The sequence below is a fragment of the Aethina tumida genome, chromosome 4, assembly GCF_024364675.1.
Source record: "Aethina tumida isolate Nest 87 chromosome 4, icAetTumi1.1, whole genome shotgun sequence".
Lineage (NCBI taxonomy): Eukaryota > Metazoa > Arthropoda > Insecta > Coleoptera > Nitidulidae > Aethina > Aethina tumida.
In genome coordinates, this window is record NC_065438.1 from 17,796,871 (window position 1) to 17,817,247 (window position 20,377).

The 20,377-nt window shown below is 26.4% G+C and overlaps 1 protein-coding gene and 1 long non-coding RNA gene across 3 annotated transcripts in view; one reads left to right on the forward strand and one right to left on the reverse strand.

The window, feature by feature from the left end:
* Positions 1-9,741: 9,741 nt before the first annotated feature.
* LOC126265320 (uncharacterized) lies at positions 9,742-10,361 on the reverse strand. Its single transcript, XR_007547832.1, has 3 exons — positions 10,275-10,361; positions 9,980-10,213; positions 9,742-9,926 (listed from the first exon to the last, which is right to left on the reverse strand). It is a non-coding gene; the product is annotated as an uncharacterized LOC126265320 (long non-coding RNA).
* Positions 10,258-20,377, forward strand: part of LOC109605411 (anoctamin-10) — a 28,552-nt gene continuing 18,432 nt past the window's right edge. The window contains exons 1-4 of one of the 2 annotated variants that reach the window (XM_020021980.2): positions 10,258-10,393; positions 11,257-11,388; positions 11,590-11,798; positions 12,251-12,644. In XM_020021980.2, the coding sequence (XP_019877539.2) occupies positions 11,274-11,388; positions 11,590-11,798; positions 12,251-12,644 (718 nt within the window). In that variant the 5' untranslated portion in view covers positions 10,258-10,393; positions 11,257-11,273. The remainder of the gene's footprint in view (positions 10,394-11,256; positions 11,389-11,589; positions 11,799-12,250; positions 12,645-20,377) is intronic. The other variant, XM_049966355.1, reaches the window with a different exon arrangement.

The following is a 20,377-nucleotide window of genomic DNA, read 5'->3' on the forward strand; positions in this document are numbered from 1 at the left end:
GTGGAGAAACTACTGCGACAAATTCCTCGCAGGCTCCAGCTCTTCTTGAATAAAATGCACGGTCCCTTGTCAATATTCGGAGCAAAAGAATATGAAAAAGCATCAAATAAAATGTCTTTGAGTGCGAGAACAAATAATGATACATACAGAGGGCTGTCATTTATTGGATGTATAATTTCGCATACGTATAAATTTGGTTCGGGGGAATTCGCGCCTTTGATACCATAATATTAAAGCACTAGTAACATTTCGAATGTCTTTGTTTATTACAAACTTATGGTATTTATAAAGACGGTGACTCAGACGATTTATTAAAGAATTAGTTTAATATATTCTGCGTCTTATGAAACTATTTCATAGGTTTTAATAAATTAACATATATTAAATTTTTTATGGAAATTTATATTTATAGCACCAAATTGCAATGATGATTTGGTAAAAATAGGTTTCGTAATGAGACACGAAACAAATGCCAAGTTCAAGTTTAAATATGTTGTAAGCGATTATTAAAACCACTTGAATTAACCTGTATCTTTTCATTTAAAATTTTTTTTCTGTCCAATATTAATATTTTGATTTGTAAAAAATACATAAAATTTAAACAAAAAAACAACATCTTTTAATTGTATTTTTATTAAGATTTATAATTATTGCAATAATATTAATAAATTAAATAATAATGTAAATAAATTTACATAATTATACTATTTATGAATACAATACAAATTTAGAATATGAATATAAATAGGAAAGAATAAAATATGAATATTTTCATAATATAATTGAAATTATATTATATTATGTTGGAAATTATTTATTTGTAAAATATTTCAATAATTTAATTAAAATTTTAGTTTTTTTATTCACATAAAGTAAAAAATATATACTATATTTATAAATTTTATAAATCTTTTAATTTCTTAAAATTAAAAATGGTTTTAACTAATTAAAATTAGTTACAAAAACTTAAATAATATAGATAATTATACTCTTTTTAAATGTAAAAACTGATTGATAATCTCAATATAATTCGAAAAATATTATTTTATTTTATATTTTTCATTATTATAATCAATAATTATAGTCTTTTAAAGGTAAAAACATTATTTTAAATATTTTATTTAATATTTTGAAAAATTATATATTGATTATTTTATATATTTATATAAAAATATATTTAGAATTCTTATAAATTTATTCAATTTATTTAAATAATTTCTTGAAATTAATAATAATTTCAATTAAACAAACTATACAATATTATAGTATAAAACATATTATTTTATCATTAATTAAAACATATTATTCACATAGAGTAAAAATACTAAAATAAATAAATAAATATATACTGTATTTATATCAAAATATAAACACAGTATATATTTTTTAAGATTTTTAAGTATATTTAAATAATTAATAATCTTAATATAAATCGAAAAATATTTTGTTTTGCATTATGATAATTAATAATTGAAAATCTGAACATAAATCGAAAAAAATTAGAAAAAATTATATGAAATTAATAATGATTTCAATTAAACAAACTATATTATTATATAAAATATCATATTATTATAATATAAAATATAAATTAAGTTAATTATATTATGTTTAAAGGTAAAAACAAATTGAAAACCTGAACATACTTATTATCTGAACATATTTCATTATTTTCTCTTTTTCCTACTTTCACTTTTTTCTTTTTCCTCTATTTTTCAAATATTTCAAATTTTTCCAATTTTTCCAATTTTTCAAATTATCCAGTTTTTTCAAATTTTTCAAAATTTTCAAATTTTCCTAATTTTTCTAATGTTTATTATTTCTATTTTTTCAAAATTTTCACATTTCTCTGATTTTTTCAATTTTTCTAATTTTCCTAATAAAATTATTTTATTATTTTGCATAAAAATTATATTAGAAAAAATTTGATATTGTTTATTGATTTTTATTAATTGAAATTGGAAAAATATTTGATAATCTGAACATAAATCAAAAATTAAAATTTTAGATAATTAATTTAGTGCTTTGTATTAAAATAAAAAGTTAATCTTAAAGATTAATTTTAAAGATTTTTATTAAATTAAATAGAAAATACGAAATAATTTTACAATATTACTAATTGTCTTAATTTAAAAAATATTACTTACATTAAGCAAAATTTATAAATAAATTGAAGAGACTTTTTAAATTTATTTAAATAATTTTTCAAAATTAATACTGATTTTATTTAAATAAATTATTTTATAAAAAACAGTATTAATTTACATCATTGTACTCCTTATAAGAGTAAAACAGAATAAGAATCTGATTTATATTCAAATAAAAAAATGTTTTTAAATATTTTATAATTTAAAAAATAATATTATATATATTGTATATAAAATAACAAAATAGTGCTGTAGTGAATTTAATAGATTGTTTAAATTTATTTAAATAATTTCTTAAAATTATAATAATTTGAATTAAACAAGCTACTTAAAAATATATACTACACATAATTTACATAATTATACTAATTATAAATGTAAAACTGGTTGAGAATCTAAATATAAATCGAAAAATATAATTTTAAAAATTGTATTTAGTATTTTGCATTAATATTGTATTATGTTGTAGCCTATTGATTTTCTTTAAATGAAGCAAAATATTTATAATACTTTTATTTACAATTGAAATAATTTTTATGTGATTTTTTAAATATATTTAAATGTTTTATTAATTCAATTTATACTACTTACGATTATAAATTTATAAATTGTGATAAATAAATGTTTAAAACAAATTTTAAATATTTTTTTAACAAAGAAAATTAACATAAATATTTAATATTATTAAAATCACTCTTTCTAAACAACAACACACATTAGGAAATTTCCTCTCTAATCTATTAATTTATAAAGTCCACTTAGAATGTACGAAATCCTCGTAACATATTTCGCAATTACGATCAATGTGTATTTTTTTAGTATATTTGAGTAGTCCTTCCAGCTTTAGTTAGGGTGGGGGAATTATATTTATATGTTTGGCGTTTTTTCATCAAAATTATAATTGTTTTAAGTTTGTTCAACTGTCAACATGAAACCAATTTACATCGTGAGTATTTAACAATTCTATTTTAATTATTCAAACTATTCAAAATAGTTTTAGACAGATATTTAAGGAATGTGTGTTGTAATTTACAGGTACTTCTTTTGGCTATCTGCTTGGGTATGTGCCTGTCAAAGCCCATTGATGACACCGATCCCACCGCCACAGGATACGAGTCCGGTTTCATCAAAGACAAGCTGAAAATCGCAGGATTATTGGGCACCCTTTTAGCAGGAGCAGGAAAGAAATTCATCCACCACAAATTAGGATAAATTGTTAGTTAGATTGTTGTTTAATATTTTATATTTTAAGTCTGTTGTAAATATGTTTCCAATACATTGTTAGATTGCAATCGTATTGTTTTATTCATCCAATCGATAATTCCAAATGTTTATTTATTATTAACTCTAGCAATACATATTTAGGTCCCTCAAAGGACACAAATAGTCGTGTAAACGATCATATTTTAATGGCTTCTTTTGTAAAAGCTTCAACAATACCCCAACATTGTAATAATCTAAAACATCGCATGTTCCCCCATAAATTATAAAGCAAATGGATTTATAATTATTGCCGTAACATCACCCAAACCTAAAGTGCCTGTTCGAAGAATAGCTAGTCTAGCACTAGTATCATAAAATACATATACAAAGCACTAAAAAGTTTTAGTTGTTTTTAGATTTACCGGACGTAAATCCACCAAAAATTCGACCCCAAAAACATTAATCTATTAAATTTTAATTCATAATTTACCGCCCAGTTCATAAAGAAAACATTTTAAATTCGGCGTTGGCGTGCAGCGACTTCCATTAAAAGTGACATTAACAATAAACATTTCGGGGTTAGTTTTGGATGGGGGCAGTTAAAACTCTCTTTTAATTAAGTTACAGTCGCAGTAATTAAAAACGGGTCTTAATTATCACGATAAAATGACGCGTAAAAAAATTATTAGAACGAGATAAAATCGGATTTAATTGTTTCGCAGTTTCCTAATGAAAAGTTTACGTCCAAGTTTATTTGCCACGTACAAAAGTTGAAAGTCGAACATTAACAAGTATTTTTTTTTCTGGCTCTGATATTATTGGATCTTAAAAGATGAATTACAAACGTTTATTGATATTGTGAGAGACAACAATTTATCTTTGTCAAAGCTAACTTAATGACAAGCAATATTTTAATATTTAATCAAGTTTTTTCTGTAAATAAATAAGTAAATATTTGAATAATGTAACAGCCGTTTTAATCAAGATATGACTTTTGTTAACATGAACTCCTGAGTGATGTTTTGTTAAAATATTTTGAGTAATATTTCAAAGTAACAGTGTGAAATTAACTGTATGGTGGCATATACATATTTAATCAAAATATAATATTCTTGGCCTTTCAGAAATGTGTACTCACCTGTAATTTGAATTTTTTTTTAAGATACAGTAATGGCCACAAAAACACAGCACAAAACTTAAAATTAGACGTTTTATGAGATATTTCATAAAAGGATTTTATACAAATTTCGTCTTGTCAGTATAAAAAATATATTTCAATATTCAATACATTTTTTAATCAGTTACAATACTCTTGCGCCAAACTATAAATCATGAATCTACTTTAATTCAAACAGTGCAAGTAACTATACATTTTTTAATAGCATTTCTAGCTATTTATGTGAACAGCCTCAATTATTTTGAATAATTGTTTATAATCGCGTCTTCACCTATAAAAAATTGAAAAACATTTTTTCACATATTTTTTTTCAAATATTCTACTCTTAGGCGCATTAAATATGCCTTGAACAAGTAACAAAAAAAGATTTCTTAGAGAAAAAGTTGTATTAAATTTTATTTATTAATTTATCTTTCAAAAAATTTTTCAATAATGCATATTTTCAATTTTTTTTATAAATTTGTGGAAATTTAACTATTTTAATAAATTTTATGTTTTATGCTATAAAAAATAAAAAAACAATAAATTTTCATTTTTTTTTTTTTTTTTCAAAATATTCTATTTAAATTTGAACAATACTTATAATACTAATATTTTTGAGATCTTTCCTTAAATTTTTTATGAAAAAAAGTTTTTATACCATATAACTCGGAACGATCATCAAAAACAGAATATTTTTAAAGAAAAAAAAACAATGTCAATGACATAATTTTTCAATTATTTATGAATTTATGAAATTTGAAAAATTGCTGATTTCTTTTTTTCAAGAAACTTTTCAATTTTTTATGAATTTTTGAAAATTTAACGTTTTTTATTAAATTTTAATTTAAAATTGATCAATACTGATTTTTAAGGTTTTTCCTTAAAATTTTTATGAAAAAAGTGTTTATACCACGTGACTTTTTTTCAGAAAGTTCATCAAAAACAGAATATTTTTAAAGAAAAAAAATGTCAATAACGTAATTTTTCAGTTATTTATGAATTAATGAAATTTGAAAAATTGCTGATTTCTTCAATTTTTTATGAATTTTTGAAAATTTAACGTTATTTTAATATATTTTAACTTAATTTTTCAATTTTATGAATTTTTAATAATTTGACTAATTTTAATAATTTTAATAATTTTAATAATTTTAATAATTTTAATAATTTTAATAATTTTAATAATTTTAATAATTTAAAATTTTATTTTTTTTGATGAATTTTATGAAATAATTAAGTTAAGTTACGTTTTTATTTATTTATTTATTTATTTGAAAATATTCTATTTTTCATAAAAATTTCAAGAAAAAACATGAAGATTTTTCATCATGCCTAAAAATAGAACATTTTGAACAAAAAATATATGAAGAAATATTGATTTTTTAATTTTTTTGTATAAAACATCAATTTAATATTAATTTTGTATAAAACCTCAATTTAATAAAATCATAAAAATTTACAAAAAATTACGATATCAATTTTTTGTCTTTTTGAAAATTTTCTATTTTTTATGTACTTTTGGAAAAAAAATAGTCACATATCAGATATATTTCATAAAAATTTTAAAAGCGCAAAATAGGCATTTTTTTAAGTTAAAATTAATTTTTCTCTAAGAAAAATTAATGTTTTTTTACTCTATCAATCCGCCTAAGTTTAGAATATTTTGAATAAAATTTGTCGATTTTTTATAGCTGAAAATAGATAAAAATGTGATTCTAAAAAATTACCTATATTTTTAATAAAATGTTACATATTTGAGGTGTGCATTTCCTAATTATTATAACAATAGATATTAAGGTGTGCAATGTCTTTGTCCACCAGTGTATGTAATTTTATATCGAACATTGATCAATGCCTGACACATCAAGTTGTCAATTTATTATACATTATCCACACACAATCCATTGCCATAATAAAGAATGTTTTTATTAAATAACGTCGCCCAAAAACTGAACTTTAACGATAAACCCGACATCGTCATTACAATGAAAAATGCTTTCAATATAAATAGAAAGTTTTCATCAACAAAACAAAATTACGTGATCACATTCCGTTGGTACAACAATCGAAACCCGAAACATGATTCGTCCGATGAGAATGTCGGAAATAAGTGGTCGTTTAAAGTAATACGGCAGTCGGGTTATTCAGGAACGAATAATTTCAGGGAGTATCAGGTGCCCGTTCATGTATGTAGTTTGTTCAATTCAGCCGGTTTCCTGCAATTTGCCCAGGACAACCGACAGTTCGCGTACGAACGCCACAACAGTAATTTTGCAACTGTATGTTTTCAAATTGCCGGCTGCCGTCGATAAAAATTGATTTACGCCGCATGCGATGTCTGCACGAGTGTTAAGACGTCAGACGTGCGCCGACGGATTTCTAATTATGCACGTTAGAACTTCAAACACTGGTTTATGTGTCTCTGGGTGTTCTCGTTTATTAATGCATTAATTAGTACGTACGATACTCTAGTTATGGGTTCAAATGCATTTTGATATTTAATTGGTCTTTAGGTTTGTGGGTTAAATGTCAAGTTCATTAAAACCTGCGATTTTAAATGTCTGTTGTTAGGACGTGTCAAGGTTATATTATGTGGTACAGCCCATAATTGCACAACAAATTATTTTGTTTAATGTTAATGAAATTTAGAATGTGACAAATGCATTAAATATTCACGTTTATTGCATCAATCTTTAACTGATGCAGCATAGAAAGAATCCTCATTAAATTTTAAACCTGCAACAGCTTTTAATAAATTTTATTATGATGAAATTTTTTACACTAATAAATTTTTTTAAGTTTATTGTATATTTTATAGTTTTAAGGTTACTCAATTTAAATTATGTTCTTAAGCAAGCAAAATATTTTAATCAATTTTATGATAATATTTCTACTAATATCTGTATTAGTGTGTGTATTTAACAGGTTATTCAAGTTTTCACCATATTTCCATTGACAAAAGTAAATAATACAAATCTGATTAAAAATGTTCATGCTTTAAAATATTTTAATAAATTTTAAAATAATAAAAATATTTTGTTTTTGGATATTCTCCTTTTCAATTATGAATAATGAAAATCTGATATAAAAATTGTTACTGATTTTTTATCCCGCAACAAATTTTAAAAAAATTGTGTTAATGAAATATTTCAATAAATAAAAAAAAAACATTTTTATATTTATTGCTCATTTTATAATTTTTAGGATATTCAAGTTTTTAAATATTGACAAATGTAAATAATCTTACTGATTTTTTATCCTGCAACATATGTTATTCTTTAGATTCTTTAGATTCTTTAGATTCTTTAGATTCTTTAGATTCTTTAGATTCTTTAGATTCTTTAGATTCTTTAGATTCTTTAGATTCTTTAGATTCTTTAGATTCTTTAGATTCTTTAGATTCTTTAGATTCTTTAGATTCTTTAGATTCTTTAGATTCTTTAGATTCTTTAGATTCTTTAGATTCTTTAGATTTGATTTAGAACATTGTTATATTTAATATACATTTTATAGTTTTTAGGTTATTCAAGTTTTTTATAAAGTTTTTGAAATTTCTCCTAATGATTAATGAAAATAATCTTATTGATTTTTTATCCTTTAATAAATTTTATAATAATGAAGTTCTTCAAGAAATAAAACTTTTTTAAGTTTGTTGTGTATTTTACAGTTCTCAGGTTATGCAAGTTTTGATCATTTTCCCATTGACAAAAGTAAATAAAAATCTGATTTTAAACATTTTGACTTTTAGTCACCTTACTTCTTCTTTTTAAAATATTCTACTTTTCGACGCTTTAAAGAGTATAGAAAAAAAATAATATTTTTTAGAGGAATATCAAATTTTAAATTTGAAAAAATTTCGATTTTTACGGTTTTACAAAATTTTTATGAAAAAAAAATATAATATTCATAAAAAATTTTGAAAAATTGTAATTTTTCAATTTTTTTTTTTTCAGAAAATTCATCAAAAATAGAATATTTGCAAAACAAAAGTGTCAGTAACATAATTTTCTAATTTTTTATGAATTTTACAAAATTTTGTAACTTTTAATAAATAAATAACTACTGAATTTTATTCTGCGACAGGTAATAAATTTTCTAATAATGAAATATTGCATAATTTATGTATTTATTACACATTTTATAGTTTTCAAGTTTCAAGTTTTTATCTCGCTACATACTTTAATAAATTTGATGATGAGTTTATTGTATATTTTATAGTTTCAGAAAACAATTCCTGTTTATTTGTAAAGTTTTTGGACATTTTCCTGATGACCAATGTAAATAATAAAATCCTTATTGATTTATAAGCTCGCAACATACATTAATATATTTTACGACGAGAAAACATTTCAATTAACAACCTGTTTTTATGTTTATTGTATATTTTATACATTTCATATCATTCAAGTTTATTTGTAAAACTTTTGGTCATACCCTTTATGACAAATGTAAATAATAAAAAACCGATTCAAACCTCCTTACCGAAATGAAATAAAAATTTTATATTTTCCTCGTGAAAACTCTGCGGAAACGGTTGAATCCGGCCCTCACCTAAAAATATAAATCACCTCGCATAGAAATCAAATAAAACATCGGGTTTTGTGTATGAGTGGGCAATTTGTTCTCGAATTACAATTGCAGATACCCTCACCACGTCTCTCTCTCCCACCCATCCTCACAAACGTATAATTGAAGAATTTTTAAAAACGCGAAAGATCCATCTTATGCGTTTATAATGGAGGCGCATCGTCCCGATGGAATATAAAAGGATTCCGAGTCTATAACCGACACGGGCGCAGATAAATCGGGTTATTTTGTTCCGTAGCACCGATGAGATTAACTCGACTCTCACTGATTATCCCTTTTGTATTGTTTAGTAAACGAGCTGATCAACATAAACCGGCTCTTTGTTTTCTTCAACGTAATGACTGAACGGGCCGAATACGGGGAATAGTTTCCATATTGTAGGTGGTAATTTATCGGTTTTTGTTACGTCGTTCCGTACCAATGGCGGAATGCAGCTCATAATGGTGCCATAAACCCCGTTTTAAACACTCCGGCAAAATATTATTGCAGCTGTACGCTTTTCAGTCCCGAATCGACATAATGGGGGGTTTGTGTTGACTGGGTGATTCGTTTATGGGTTTTCACAAACGATAATTACAATTCACAACTATGTCGTGATGTTTATTGTCAACACATTTACTTTGGTTCAGTGAAAAGGCCATTAAATAGTTACTAATTAATTATTTATTATAACCCAACAGATTAAACTACACAATTTAAATAAATGACATTTTATTGGAGCTTCTTTTCACGTCCACTCTTTTCCTTCTTGTCCTCTTTTAATGTGGCAGGATCCATTGTTAATGCTTCACAAATGTCATTGTAGCTGCCCCGGATAATCCAGAAAACATCTGTCAAAAATGGAAGATATTATTAAACATTTTACAATACAAAAAGGGCGTACCTCTAAAGCATATGACGCAGAACGCTACAAACCCCACGAAGAAGCACCCCAACAAAAGCAACATTATTATTTTAATGTTGAAAAGTCCGGTCAAGTCCCACATTTTCAAATTATGAGCGTCCGACAGTCACACAAATTCGTCTCGCCCTCTACAACTCCCCACGTCAACTAGACGTCAAATCTAGCACGACGTACAGTTTTCTACGACGCACAGCGCCGTACGCCTACAGTAACCTGCAAACGTAACCAATAGAGTGGTTAGTGCTGCCACCACCGACCTCGGCACGAAACCGACTTCCGTTTTACAGACCACGTCACAAGACGTTATAAAAATAGCAGGAGTTTACTTCACGTGCATTACAGAATGTTTTTTATTTGCCGGCCCATCAGCTCGTGCTAGTGATTAAAAATAAGGTAAAAATGCACTGAAACTAACACTGCGTGTGTACTAAAATGTAGCTTGGCAATTAACTTCCTGAAGCCTGCGGTCGTTTTGTTTACAATGACATCATCCGCATAAATAAATAAACAAACGTCTGTGTCAGTGTCTGGAATTGTTTGTCAGTGGGGAAAGCTGACGATGTTGATTTGTTTTGTTGTACTGTACTATCAAATGAAATAAATAAATTTGATTCATTTAGGTGTTTACTTCTTAAATATTTATCTTTGAAGATAAGATAGATAATGGTGTTATATCACCTCCTCGTTCTTATTTTTCACATGACATGACATTTTAATCTGTGTCAGTTGATTTACGATAATATAATTTGAGGTAATTATAATTTGATTGTAACACTCAAAAATATATATAATAAAAGATGTAACTCATATTTATAACTTTGCCTAACCAGTATTAAAGGCAAATTTGTGCCTGAAATAATTTCTAAATCAGTTTATAAAAATTTAATGAATGAATGAAATTATGAACAAGTCCAATCAAACATTTATTGGTAATCAATCATTCGTTAAAAGGGGTTAAACCGACCTTATGTATTATTCAAACTGGTTACGTATTCCGAAGTTGGGGAAGATTCATTTAAATCAGTAAATACCACCTATTCCGAAACATATCCCTGAAATAATAAATTATACATCAATAGAAACATCAACTGTTGTTAGATTGTTGAATTTACATAATTAAGTATCCAATATAATGTATATATTTAGTCTAATTATAAGTTATTTTAAGATAAAACTTGATGATTGAAAGATGGTGCTAACTTGTTTTATGTCAAGCCACTAACTTAATTAATAGTGCTAACTAACATATTTTGCAGTGTGAGTGTGTGTTAGCATGACCTCCGACTTAAGAAACAGAAAAAACGCCACCTCCACCTTCATCGAAGATGAACTGGACTCGTATTTCGATGAAAAGCCCGGCTTGAGAAAAACCATAACCCTTCTGGAGGGTAAGCAAACAATTATTTTTAACCAGTTTGATCAGTGAGTCACGTCCTATAAATAAACTACTCGCAAAAGGTATTATTAAATACGTTGGTTATTAGCCAATAATTTAAAGCAATTTGAACTTTAGGTACCACCTCAATGCAAGCGCTAAAATTAAACCGTCACTCACAAGGCCGGGCCTTTTAATCTCGCCTCGTTTTCAGGACTGATGAGGTCGAACCACACGGACCACAGTGACCAAACAACGGACACCGAAAATGAAGAGACGGTCCTCCCACCCACCTACATGGTGATCAAAGTGGCCAAGAACGTACCGGAAACCACCACCAAATGGCTGATCGACAAGATAAAGGGCCCCAAGAAGAGCGGAGGCGCCGAGCTCATCGTCATGATGCAGCCCTCGGTGGACGACGTAAGTAATACGTTTTAGCAAGTGCAATTTTATTTACGACTGTGCTTTCAACGTCTGCATACCTACGATTTATTGATTGTCAAACGTAATTTCGTATCGCCGTATACGGACGTCTAAAAATCTAGATACAATTTACTTTATGGATACACTTACTGTATTAAATCCGTCGGGCAAAACTTTCGAGTTTCACGTTTGCCATCTCGTACTTTAAATCTTTCAAAGTGTCCCCGGCTACAATGGAGAAACTCGCCATTAAAAAACTCCGGAACGCTGCATTCCCGGAAATAGCTACATATGGCCAGATTAAGATTAGGTAAAGCGTTTAAGATAAGGTAAATTGAGTTTGCTAATTAACGTATGGTAAACAGGATATCTCCGAGCACTGCACGTGAATTTATCGATCATGTCCGCCGTTATCTGGAACTTTAAAACGTCTATTTTTGTCGTTGCAGGGATTAATACTGCACATTTCCGCATCAAAAATCAAGTTCCTGGAGATAGCGGAGGAAATGGAGATGGTGAAGACGGACAGGAACGGAATAATGAGGGAGTTTATCGTCGCCGAGTTGGAGGAGTTCCTCCCCAACGACATGCACGTCGATGACCTGCTCACCATATCCGAAAGGCAGACCATCATAAGGCACGAGCTGGAGAACATCAGAGCCTTGGCCGAGGACGACCACATCCCCGGCTTTAACAGCTACGTCCTGTACGAGGGCCAGTCGATTTGTCAGGTGTGCCACAGGCACAACATAATCCTCAACATGTTCCCCCTGCACGACGAGGAGGCCCTAAAGAAGCTGGGGAACAAGTGGTACTGGTCGTTCTACCAAAAGCAACCGATCGGTGAGTGACGCAAAGAATGCGAATTAATCCCGCGGGGCCAGACGGACGTTTTAACCTAATTAGTCGGTTAATTAGACGCACAAATTCGCCGGGCTTACGGCCTGTCATCACGCGAGATCCGCCTTTAATATCGGGCGAGGGCCAGAAGGGTTTTGTGCCGCGACACAATGTTCCATCCACTAATTGGTGCCGTAATGAAGGGCGCACAAGGAGCAAGAACCAGGACGGACGGTTAACAAGTCATTTACTCGGCCTTTGATGGGGCTCGTTATCAAATTTTCGTCAAGATTTCGGGCACAAAACTGAGTTTGTAACTACGCCTTGTTTTTTGTCTTGTACACGTTCGTTAATGCGACAAAAGCTGGATCCGATAATGTTTACGGGGTTGCCGGCGACGGAATAATTTTCGCTGAAAACGTAATGAATTCCGCACACTGTTTACTTTAAATACGTAACGCCCCGAGTTGTATACACACAGTCGGCCGTCCCGGGGCGCCGTTCCACGCTCCGTTTCATTATAAACTTATAATTGGGGAAAGTTGCGGGGAGGCTCGAAATTTAAAGATGTATTAATACGCGAAAAGATTAAATGATCCACGGCCAAATTTAAAAGGGGCGCATCCACCACGGAAGTTACATTGTTATCCGCGCCCGTTATTTGAAAAGTATTCGTTTACACAAAATGTATATTTGTTAGGGGTTGTAGGTCGTCGTTGAATGGAGTTATTTTCTAACCTTTCGGTAATTCGGTAGTAGAGAAGTTAATGTTTTGAGTTTTTGCGTGCTGGTGTCCAAATTTTATTAAATTTTAGAATTTCTTGTTTTTGGGTTTGTGGGTCACAATTGCTTTCTTAAACATTCTAATGTGTTATCCACTAATTGAGGCAAGCAGATGAATTTCCTAAAAATAAAAATGTTGTGATTTCTATCTAATAATACATGTTGAACTACAGCAGATTTGTCTGATTGACTTAATCTTCCGTTTCGTTTGTGTAATTTAATCCTCCATTAAATATAATCAAAATAAATATATAATTTTTAATATATTAAATTATTTTTATATAAAATATAAAGATGTATTTCCAGATATTTTAAGATAATCAAACTATTTGTAAAAATTAAACTTCAAATATACATAATTTGTTGTGTATTAAATTAGAAGACACTTTTCTATAATACAAAAAACCAATCTCAAAAATAGCTTTCCTTAAAATTTCGAGATAATTGTGAAACTTTTTTATTCCAAATGGAAAATTATATTTGACTAAAATAGAATAACATCTAGCTTTCCAAATATAAATAATATAATTTATCATATATTAAATTATTTTTATATATTTTGTTGTGTATTAAATTAGGGTACTCTTTCACATAATATAAGAAACCTATCTCAAAAATATATCTTCTCAAAAATTGGAGATATGTGGGTCTTTTTTTATCCCAAATAGGAAATTAAATTTGTCTTTAAAATGGTAAAAAACATCTTTTCAAAAATATATTATTAAATTTATCATATAATAAATTAATTTTCTATAAAATATCTCAAAAAATATATCTCCTTAATGTTTGGAGATAAAATGTAGAATTTCTTTTATTTATAATGGAAAATTAAATTTGCCTTTAAAATAGAAAAAACAAGGTTTCAAGAAATATCAAAAAAAATATATGTTCTTAAAATTGGGAGATAATGTGGGACTTTTTTATCCCAAATAGAAAATTAAATTTGCCTTTAAAATGTCAAAAAACAAGCTTTTCAAAAATATGTAATATAATTTATGAAATAATAAATTATTTTTCTATAAAATATCACAAAAAATCTTAAAGTTTGGAGATAATATATGGAACATTTTTTCCACAATGATAAATTAAATTTGCCTTAGAACAGAAAAAATCAAGCTTTTAAAAAATATATAATACAATTAATCATATAATAAATTATATTTCTATAAAATATGAAGAAGTTCCTTTATTATATTCTTTTTTTTTTGTGATATTTGATGAAAACCATACTTGAATTTGTTTTCAAAATATTCGAATAAATTAAATTTCAAATATATATGTTATAATTTGTAGTGTATAAAATTAGGGCACACTTTTACATATTATAAAAAATATATCTTAAAAAATATATTTCCTTGAAATTTTGAGATAATATGTGGATTTTTTTTATCCCAAATGTAAAATTAAATTTTCTTTCAAAATGATAAAAAAATCAAGCTTTCCAAAAATATATTATAACTTATCATATATTAAATTATTTTTATTTAAGATATAAAGATATTTCTGATATATTTCGGGATATTTATTGAAAATCATACTTAAATTTGTTTTAAAAATATTTTTAAAAATTATACTTTAAATATGTATGTTATAATTTGATGGTGTATTAAATTAGGGCACACTTTTACATATTATAAGAAACATATCTTAAACAATATATTGTCTTAAAATTTCGAGATAATATGAAGAATTTTATTGTCCCAAAAAAAAAAAATTAAATTTACCTTTAAATTGGTGGAAAAATATTCATGTTTGGATGTTCGAAAATGTATTTTAAAATTTGTGATATATTAAATTTACGTACGTAACTGTGTGCAACTATATTATTTTTAGATAATTTTATATATACAAATTGTATATTTTTGATTGAAAACTTTACCATTTATAAAACATTCATTTATAACAAAAACGAAAAAAAAAAGAAAAATCTTAAAATTTCAAGGATCTATATTTCTGAGATAAATTTCCCATATTATGTATAAATAATTGTAGACATGTATTAAAAGGTAAAAAAGAAATGTTATTTTAAAATTTTAAGAATTTTCAGATAAGTTTCTTATGTTACATAAAAAATTGTGGATATCTCAGAATATTGTTACATCTTAAATGGAGATTTTGAAATAAAAAAACTGCACATATTCTCCCGAAATTTCAATGGATATGTAACATTACGAAAAAATACTTTTTATTTCAAATGATAATCATAATTGAAATTACTTTTAAAATGTCGAAAAAACTTTACTTTTCAAAAATGTAGACTTTTCATTATTTTGAAATTTACAAGAAATCTCGTAATATCTTGAAAATAATTTAGTATATAACAAACTACATATATATTTTTAAAAAGCTTGATTTTTTCAACATTTTAGAAAATTTGTTTTTTTTTTTATTTTGTAAACAGGTAAAAAAGAAAATTATTAGAAGATATATATTTTTTGAGATAAATTAATATTACATAAAAAATTGTGTATTTATCGAAATTTACCAAAGAATACTTGAACATATTCTTGTAATTTCTTAAAACAAAAGGTAGAAAGATATTATTCCGAATTTCAAAGGAATATATTTTTTGTCATAATTATCGCATAAATTGTAAACATTTTGAGTAAAATTCGCGGAAACTCAACTGCTTGGCCCGATATATTTTATTCAACAATGCTCACGACAGTCTTAACCTTTATATTGGATATATTCCTATTTTTAATTTCCATCGTGCCAGTCGATAGGTTTATTTAGACGTTCTACGAGAGCTCTTTGTAAACTCGGGTCTGGAACATTTCAGACCGAAACCACCGTTGCCGTAGCATAAAAGCGGCAGTTTGGAGCATCACAGACCGATAAACTAGTGAACCAACTTTCGTTTCCGAAGAATCATTCCTATGTAAATGCAATATATTCAGCTGGAACGTACCCTCAGACAATTGTATACACGTTGCGGCGAAATTCAACGGGAAGAGCCCCGGCGACATCGTTCCTCTTCCCGCACATTAATCCCCCCCCGTAACAACTTTCGCACAAGTTTGTGTGCTCGTGCGGGGGAATTGACGGCCGGACTGGGTTGGAGAGAGGTACGACGACCGAATCCGGGATAATATTGCCACTGTGTTTGTTCTCTTAGGTTAATTGTTCCGACTGCGTCCGGTCGACTTGGTGTGCGGACACAGTTTCATTAGCATTATCGTGACACAGGCACTGAAGCTAAGTTGCAGCTCGTGTTTGAGTTCGCTGTTTCGGCGACAATTGGGAGGAAGTCCCGTTCGTGGTGATCGATATCTGCGAAATGACCGTCGTAAACTAACTGCACTTAAAACTACCGACTGGCAGTAAATTCGTTGATGCTCATCATAAAATCAACTTGCATAAAACGAAAACATCAAGAGGAAAAAAGTAACATTTTAAGATACAGTTTCCCTCTCAATTCGCCCGTTCATAAATAGTCAATACGACGCAAAGCCGGAGCCTCCCGTTAAAATGATAAAAGCGGATATTAATGATGCATGCTGTGGATGGTCTTTTGTGAGCGGGCTGGCGAAACGCTGCCTTGGGATAATTGCGTTTAAGCTTACGTTTTTTTATTATTATTTTTTTTATTTATTTTGTGAAACGAGGTCTTGGATGCTGAGCCCCGTTGCGCCGGCATACGTGTCTGCAACTTTTAATAATTTTTCATCACACAATTCCCTGCAGCCATAAATTATTTTTGCAAATTGCGCTTGTACGGGGATCGTTCAACGTGTTCCGGCTCTAATTTCTATAAAATCTGTTTTCGATTAAACAGATCATTAATCACTGGATGCGGTATGGAGGTTTATCAACGCCGGGGCGGGGCATTTGTCGTCGGGATGACAAACGTCTTGGTCAGGCTGTGTCGCCGAGGCGGGGCGACATTATTTTTCTACGAAATTGTTTTAATAAAATATTAAATAATTTTAGAAACTGGCAGACTTTGTGGGTGTGATGAATATTTTCACACCAGATAGAGAAGAGATTTAACTCTCCATGTTCCACATTTTCCAAAATTATTGTTATATCTTAGCTAAGGACAATGATATATCACAAAATATCTTTTATTAATCATTTATAACCAATTTTGATGTAAAAAATTGCGTATATCTCGAACAGTTTTACGTAATATAAAGATACTTACCTCAAATATATATATATATATATATATATATATATATATATATATATATATATATATATATATATATATATATATATACTCGAAATTTTGAGATAATATCTGCAACTTTTTGTTACTGATGATAACCATAATTGATTTACTTTTAAATATTGAAAAAAATATTATATGTTTTATATTATTTTTAGATAAATTTTTATATATATATATATATATATATATATATATATATATATATATATATATATATATATATATATATTTGAAATCCTGATTTTTCCCATATTTTAAATATTATTCAGTTATTTTTTAAGAGAGATATTGTCATAGATAAGTTCGAGATTTTTTATATTAAAAAGAAACCATAAATCACAATGTTGAAAAAATTAATTTTTACTTATCTTAAAAAACACATTCTTGAAATCTCGAGATATTAAATTCGTCGTACATTTCGAGATAATTTTGTATATAATAAACTCTATATTTTTAAAAATTGATTTATTGTTCGATCGACATTGTTTTTGATATGTATAAAAAATCTTTCAAAAAATATATAATTTGTAAATATTAAATTATCTCGAAATTTACTAAAATATCTTATTTAAAATAATTTAACATAGCACAAATTATAATTTATATTTTCATAAATTTCAAAGGAAAATTTAATTTTCCATTAAAAATCAAAAAGTTACACATATTTTTGAAAACCTTAATTTTTTGGAAAATTTAAAAACAATATCAATTAGAATTTTGATTAAATATCTCGAAATTTACTAAAAATATCTATATGTATGTGAAGGTAATTTAATATATCACAAATTATATTTGTACATTTTTGAAGTAATATCTTTGTATCTATTGTAACGATAATACCACAAATTATATTTATAAATTTTTGAAAGGTTTGATTTTAAAGACAAATTTAATTTTGTGTTAGAGATTTTTTTTTTTTTTTTTGGCATATTATCTCGAAATTTCAAATAACATTACAAATTATAACATGACATTGCTTTAGATATGTATAAAAATATTTCTAAAAATATATAATTTGTAAATATTAAATTATCTCAAAAATTTACCAAGCATATCTTATCTAAAATAATTTAACATATCACAAATTATAATTTATTTTTTCAAAAATTTCAAAGGAAAATTTAATTTTCTTTTAAAAATAAAAAAAATTACACATATTTTTTAAAACTTTAATTTTTTAGAAAATTTTAAAAATAATATTAATTAGAATTTTGATTAAATATCTGAAATTTACTAAAAATATTTTTATATATCATGTAATTTAATATACCACAAATTATATTTGTAAATTTTTAAGGTTGAACATTATCGAAAATTTTCATTAAATATCTCGAAATTTACCAGGAATATCTTTATATCTATTGTAACGATAATTCAATGTACCACAAATAATATTTATATAAATTTTAAAAGCTTGATTTTGTTCCAACATTTTAAAGACAAATTTAATTTTGAATTAAAGATACAAAATTCGACTTATTATATCGAAATTTCAAGTAGATATATTTTTTGAGATAAACATTAAAAATTATAACATATTTTTTTGAAGTTATATTTTTTGGAAAATTTTAAAATCAGTATCAATTAGGCTTCTGATTAAATATCTCAAAATATACTAAAATATCTTTATATATCATGTAAAGGTAATTTAATATATCATAAATTATATTTGTACATTTTTGAAGGCTTAATACTTTCGAAAATTTTAATAATAAATTCAATTACAGTTTTCATTAAATATCTTGAAATGTACCAGGAATATCTTTATATCTATTGCAACGATAATTCAATATACCACAAAGTATATTTTGTTATTTTTGAAAGACCTGATTTTGTTCCATAAAAAATTCTACATATTATGTCAAAATTTGAAATAGATATATATTTTGAGTATATATATATGTATATATATATATATATATATATATATATATATTTGAAAAGCCTGATCTTTTCCAACATTGTAAAGGTAAATTTAATTTTATATTAGATATAAAAAAATTGCACTTATTATCTCAAAATTTTAATTAGATGTATTTTTTGAGGTAAATATCTCATTACGTAAAACATTGCAAATATATTTTTTAGAACATTTTAAAAGTAAATTAAATTACGGTTTCCAATAAATAAATATCTCAAAAATTACCATAATTAACTTTATATCTTATATAAAAATAATTTAATATATCACAAATTACATTATATATTTTTAGAAAGCTTTTTTTAAACATTTTAAAAACAAACTTAATTTTCCATTTGAGATAAATAAGTTGCACATATTATCTTGAAATTTCAGGGAGATAAATTTTTGAGGTAATTTTTTTTAAATATTTTAAAAACAATTTGCGATAAAAAAGTTATTCATATCTCAAAATTTTAATGTGATATATATATTTAAGATAAAAATCTTACGTTGTCTTAAGAAGTTAAGTCAAATTACAAAATAAATCTTTGAAAAACTTAATTTTTGAACTTTTTGAAAACAAAGTCTATTATGGTTTTTATTAAATATCTTAAAATTTACCAGGGATATTTTTGTTTTATATCAAGATAACTTATTTTATCATAAATTATAGTATATATTTTAGGAAAACTTTCCAAATTTTAAAGGCAATTTTAAATTTTCATTTGAGATAAAAAGATGCCTATGGTACGTTATCTCAAAATTTCAAGGAGGTACGAATAATTTTCTAACAATTACCTGGTATCGTAATACCAGACACGTATGTCTGAAAATCAAACAAAAACACCTCAAATTCAGTTTTCAAAGACATTT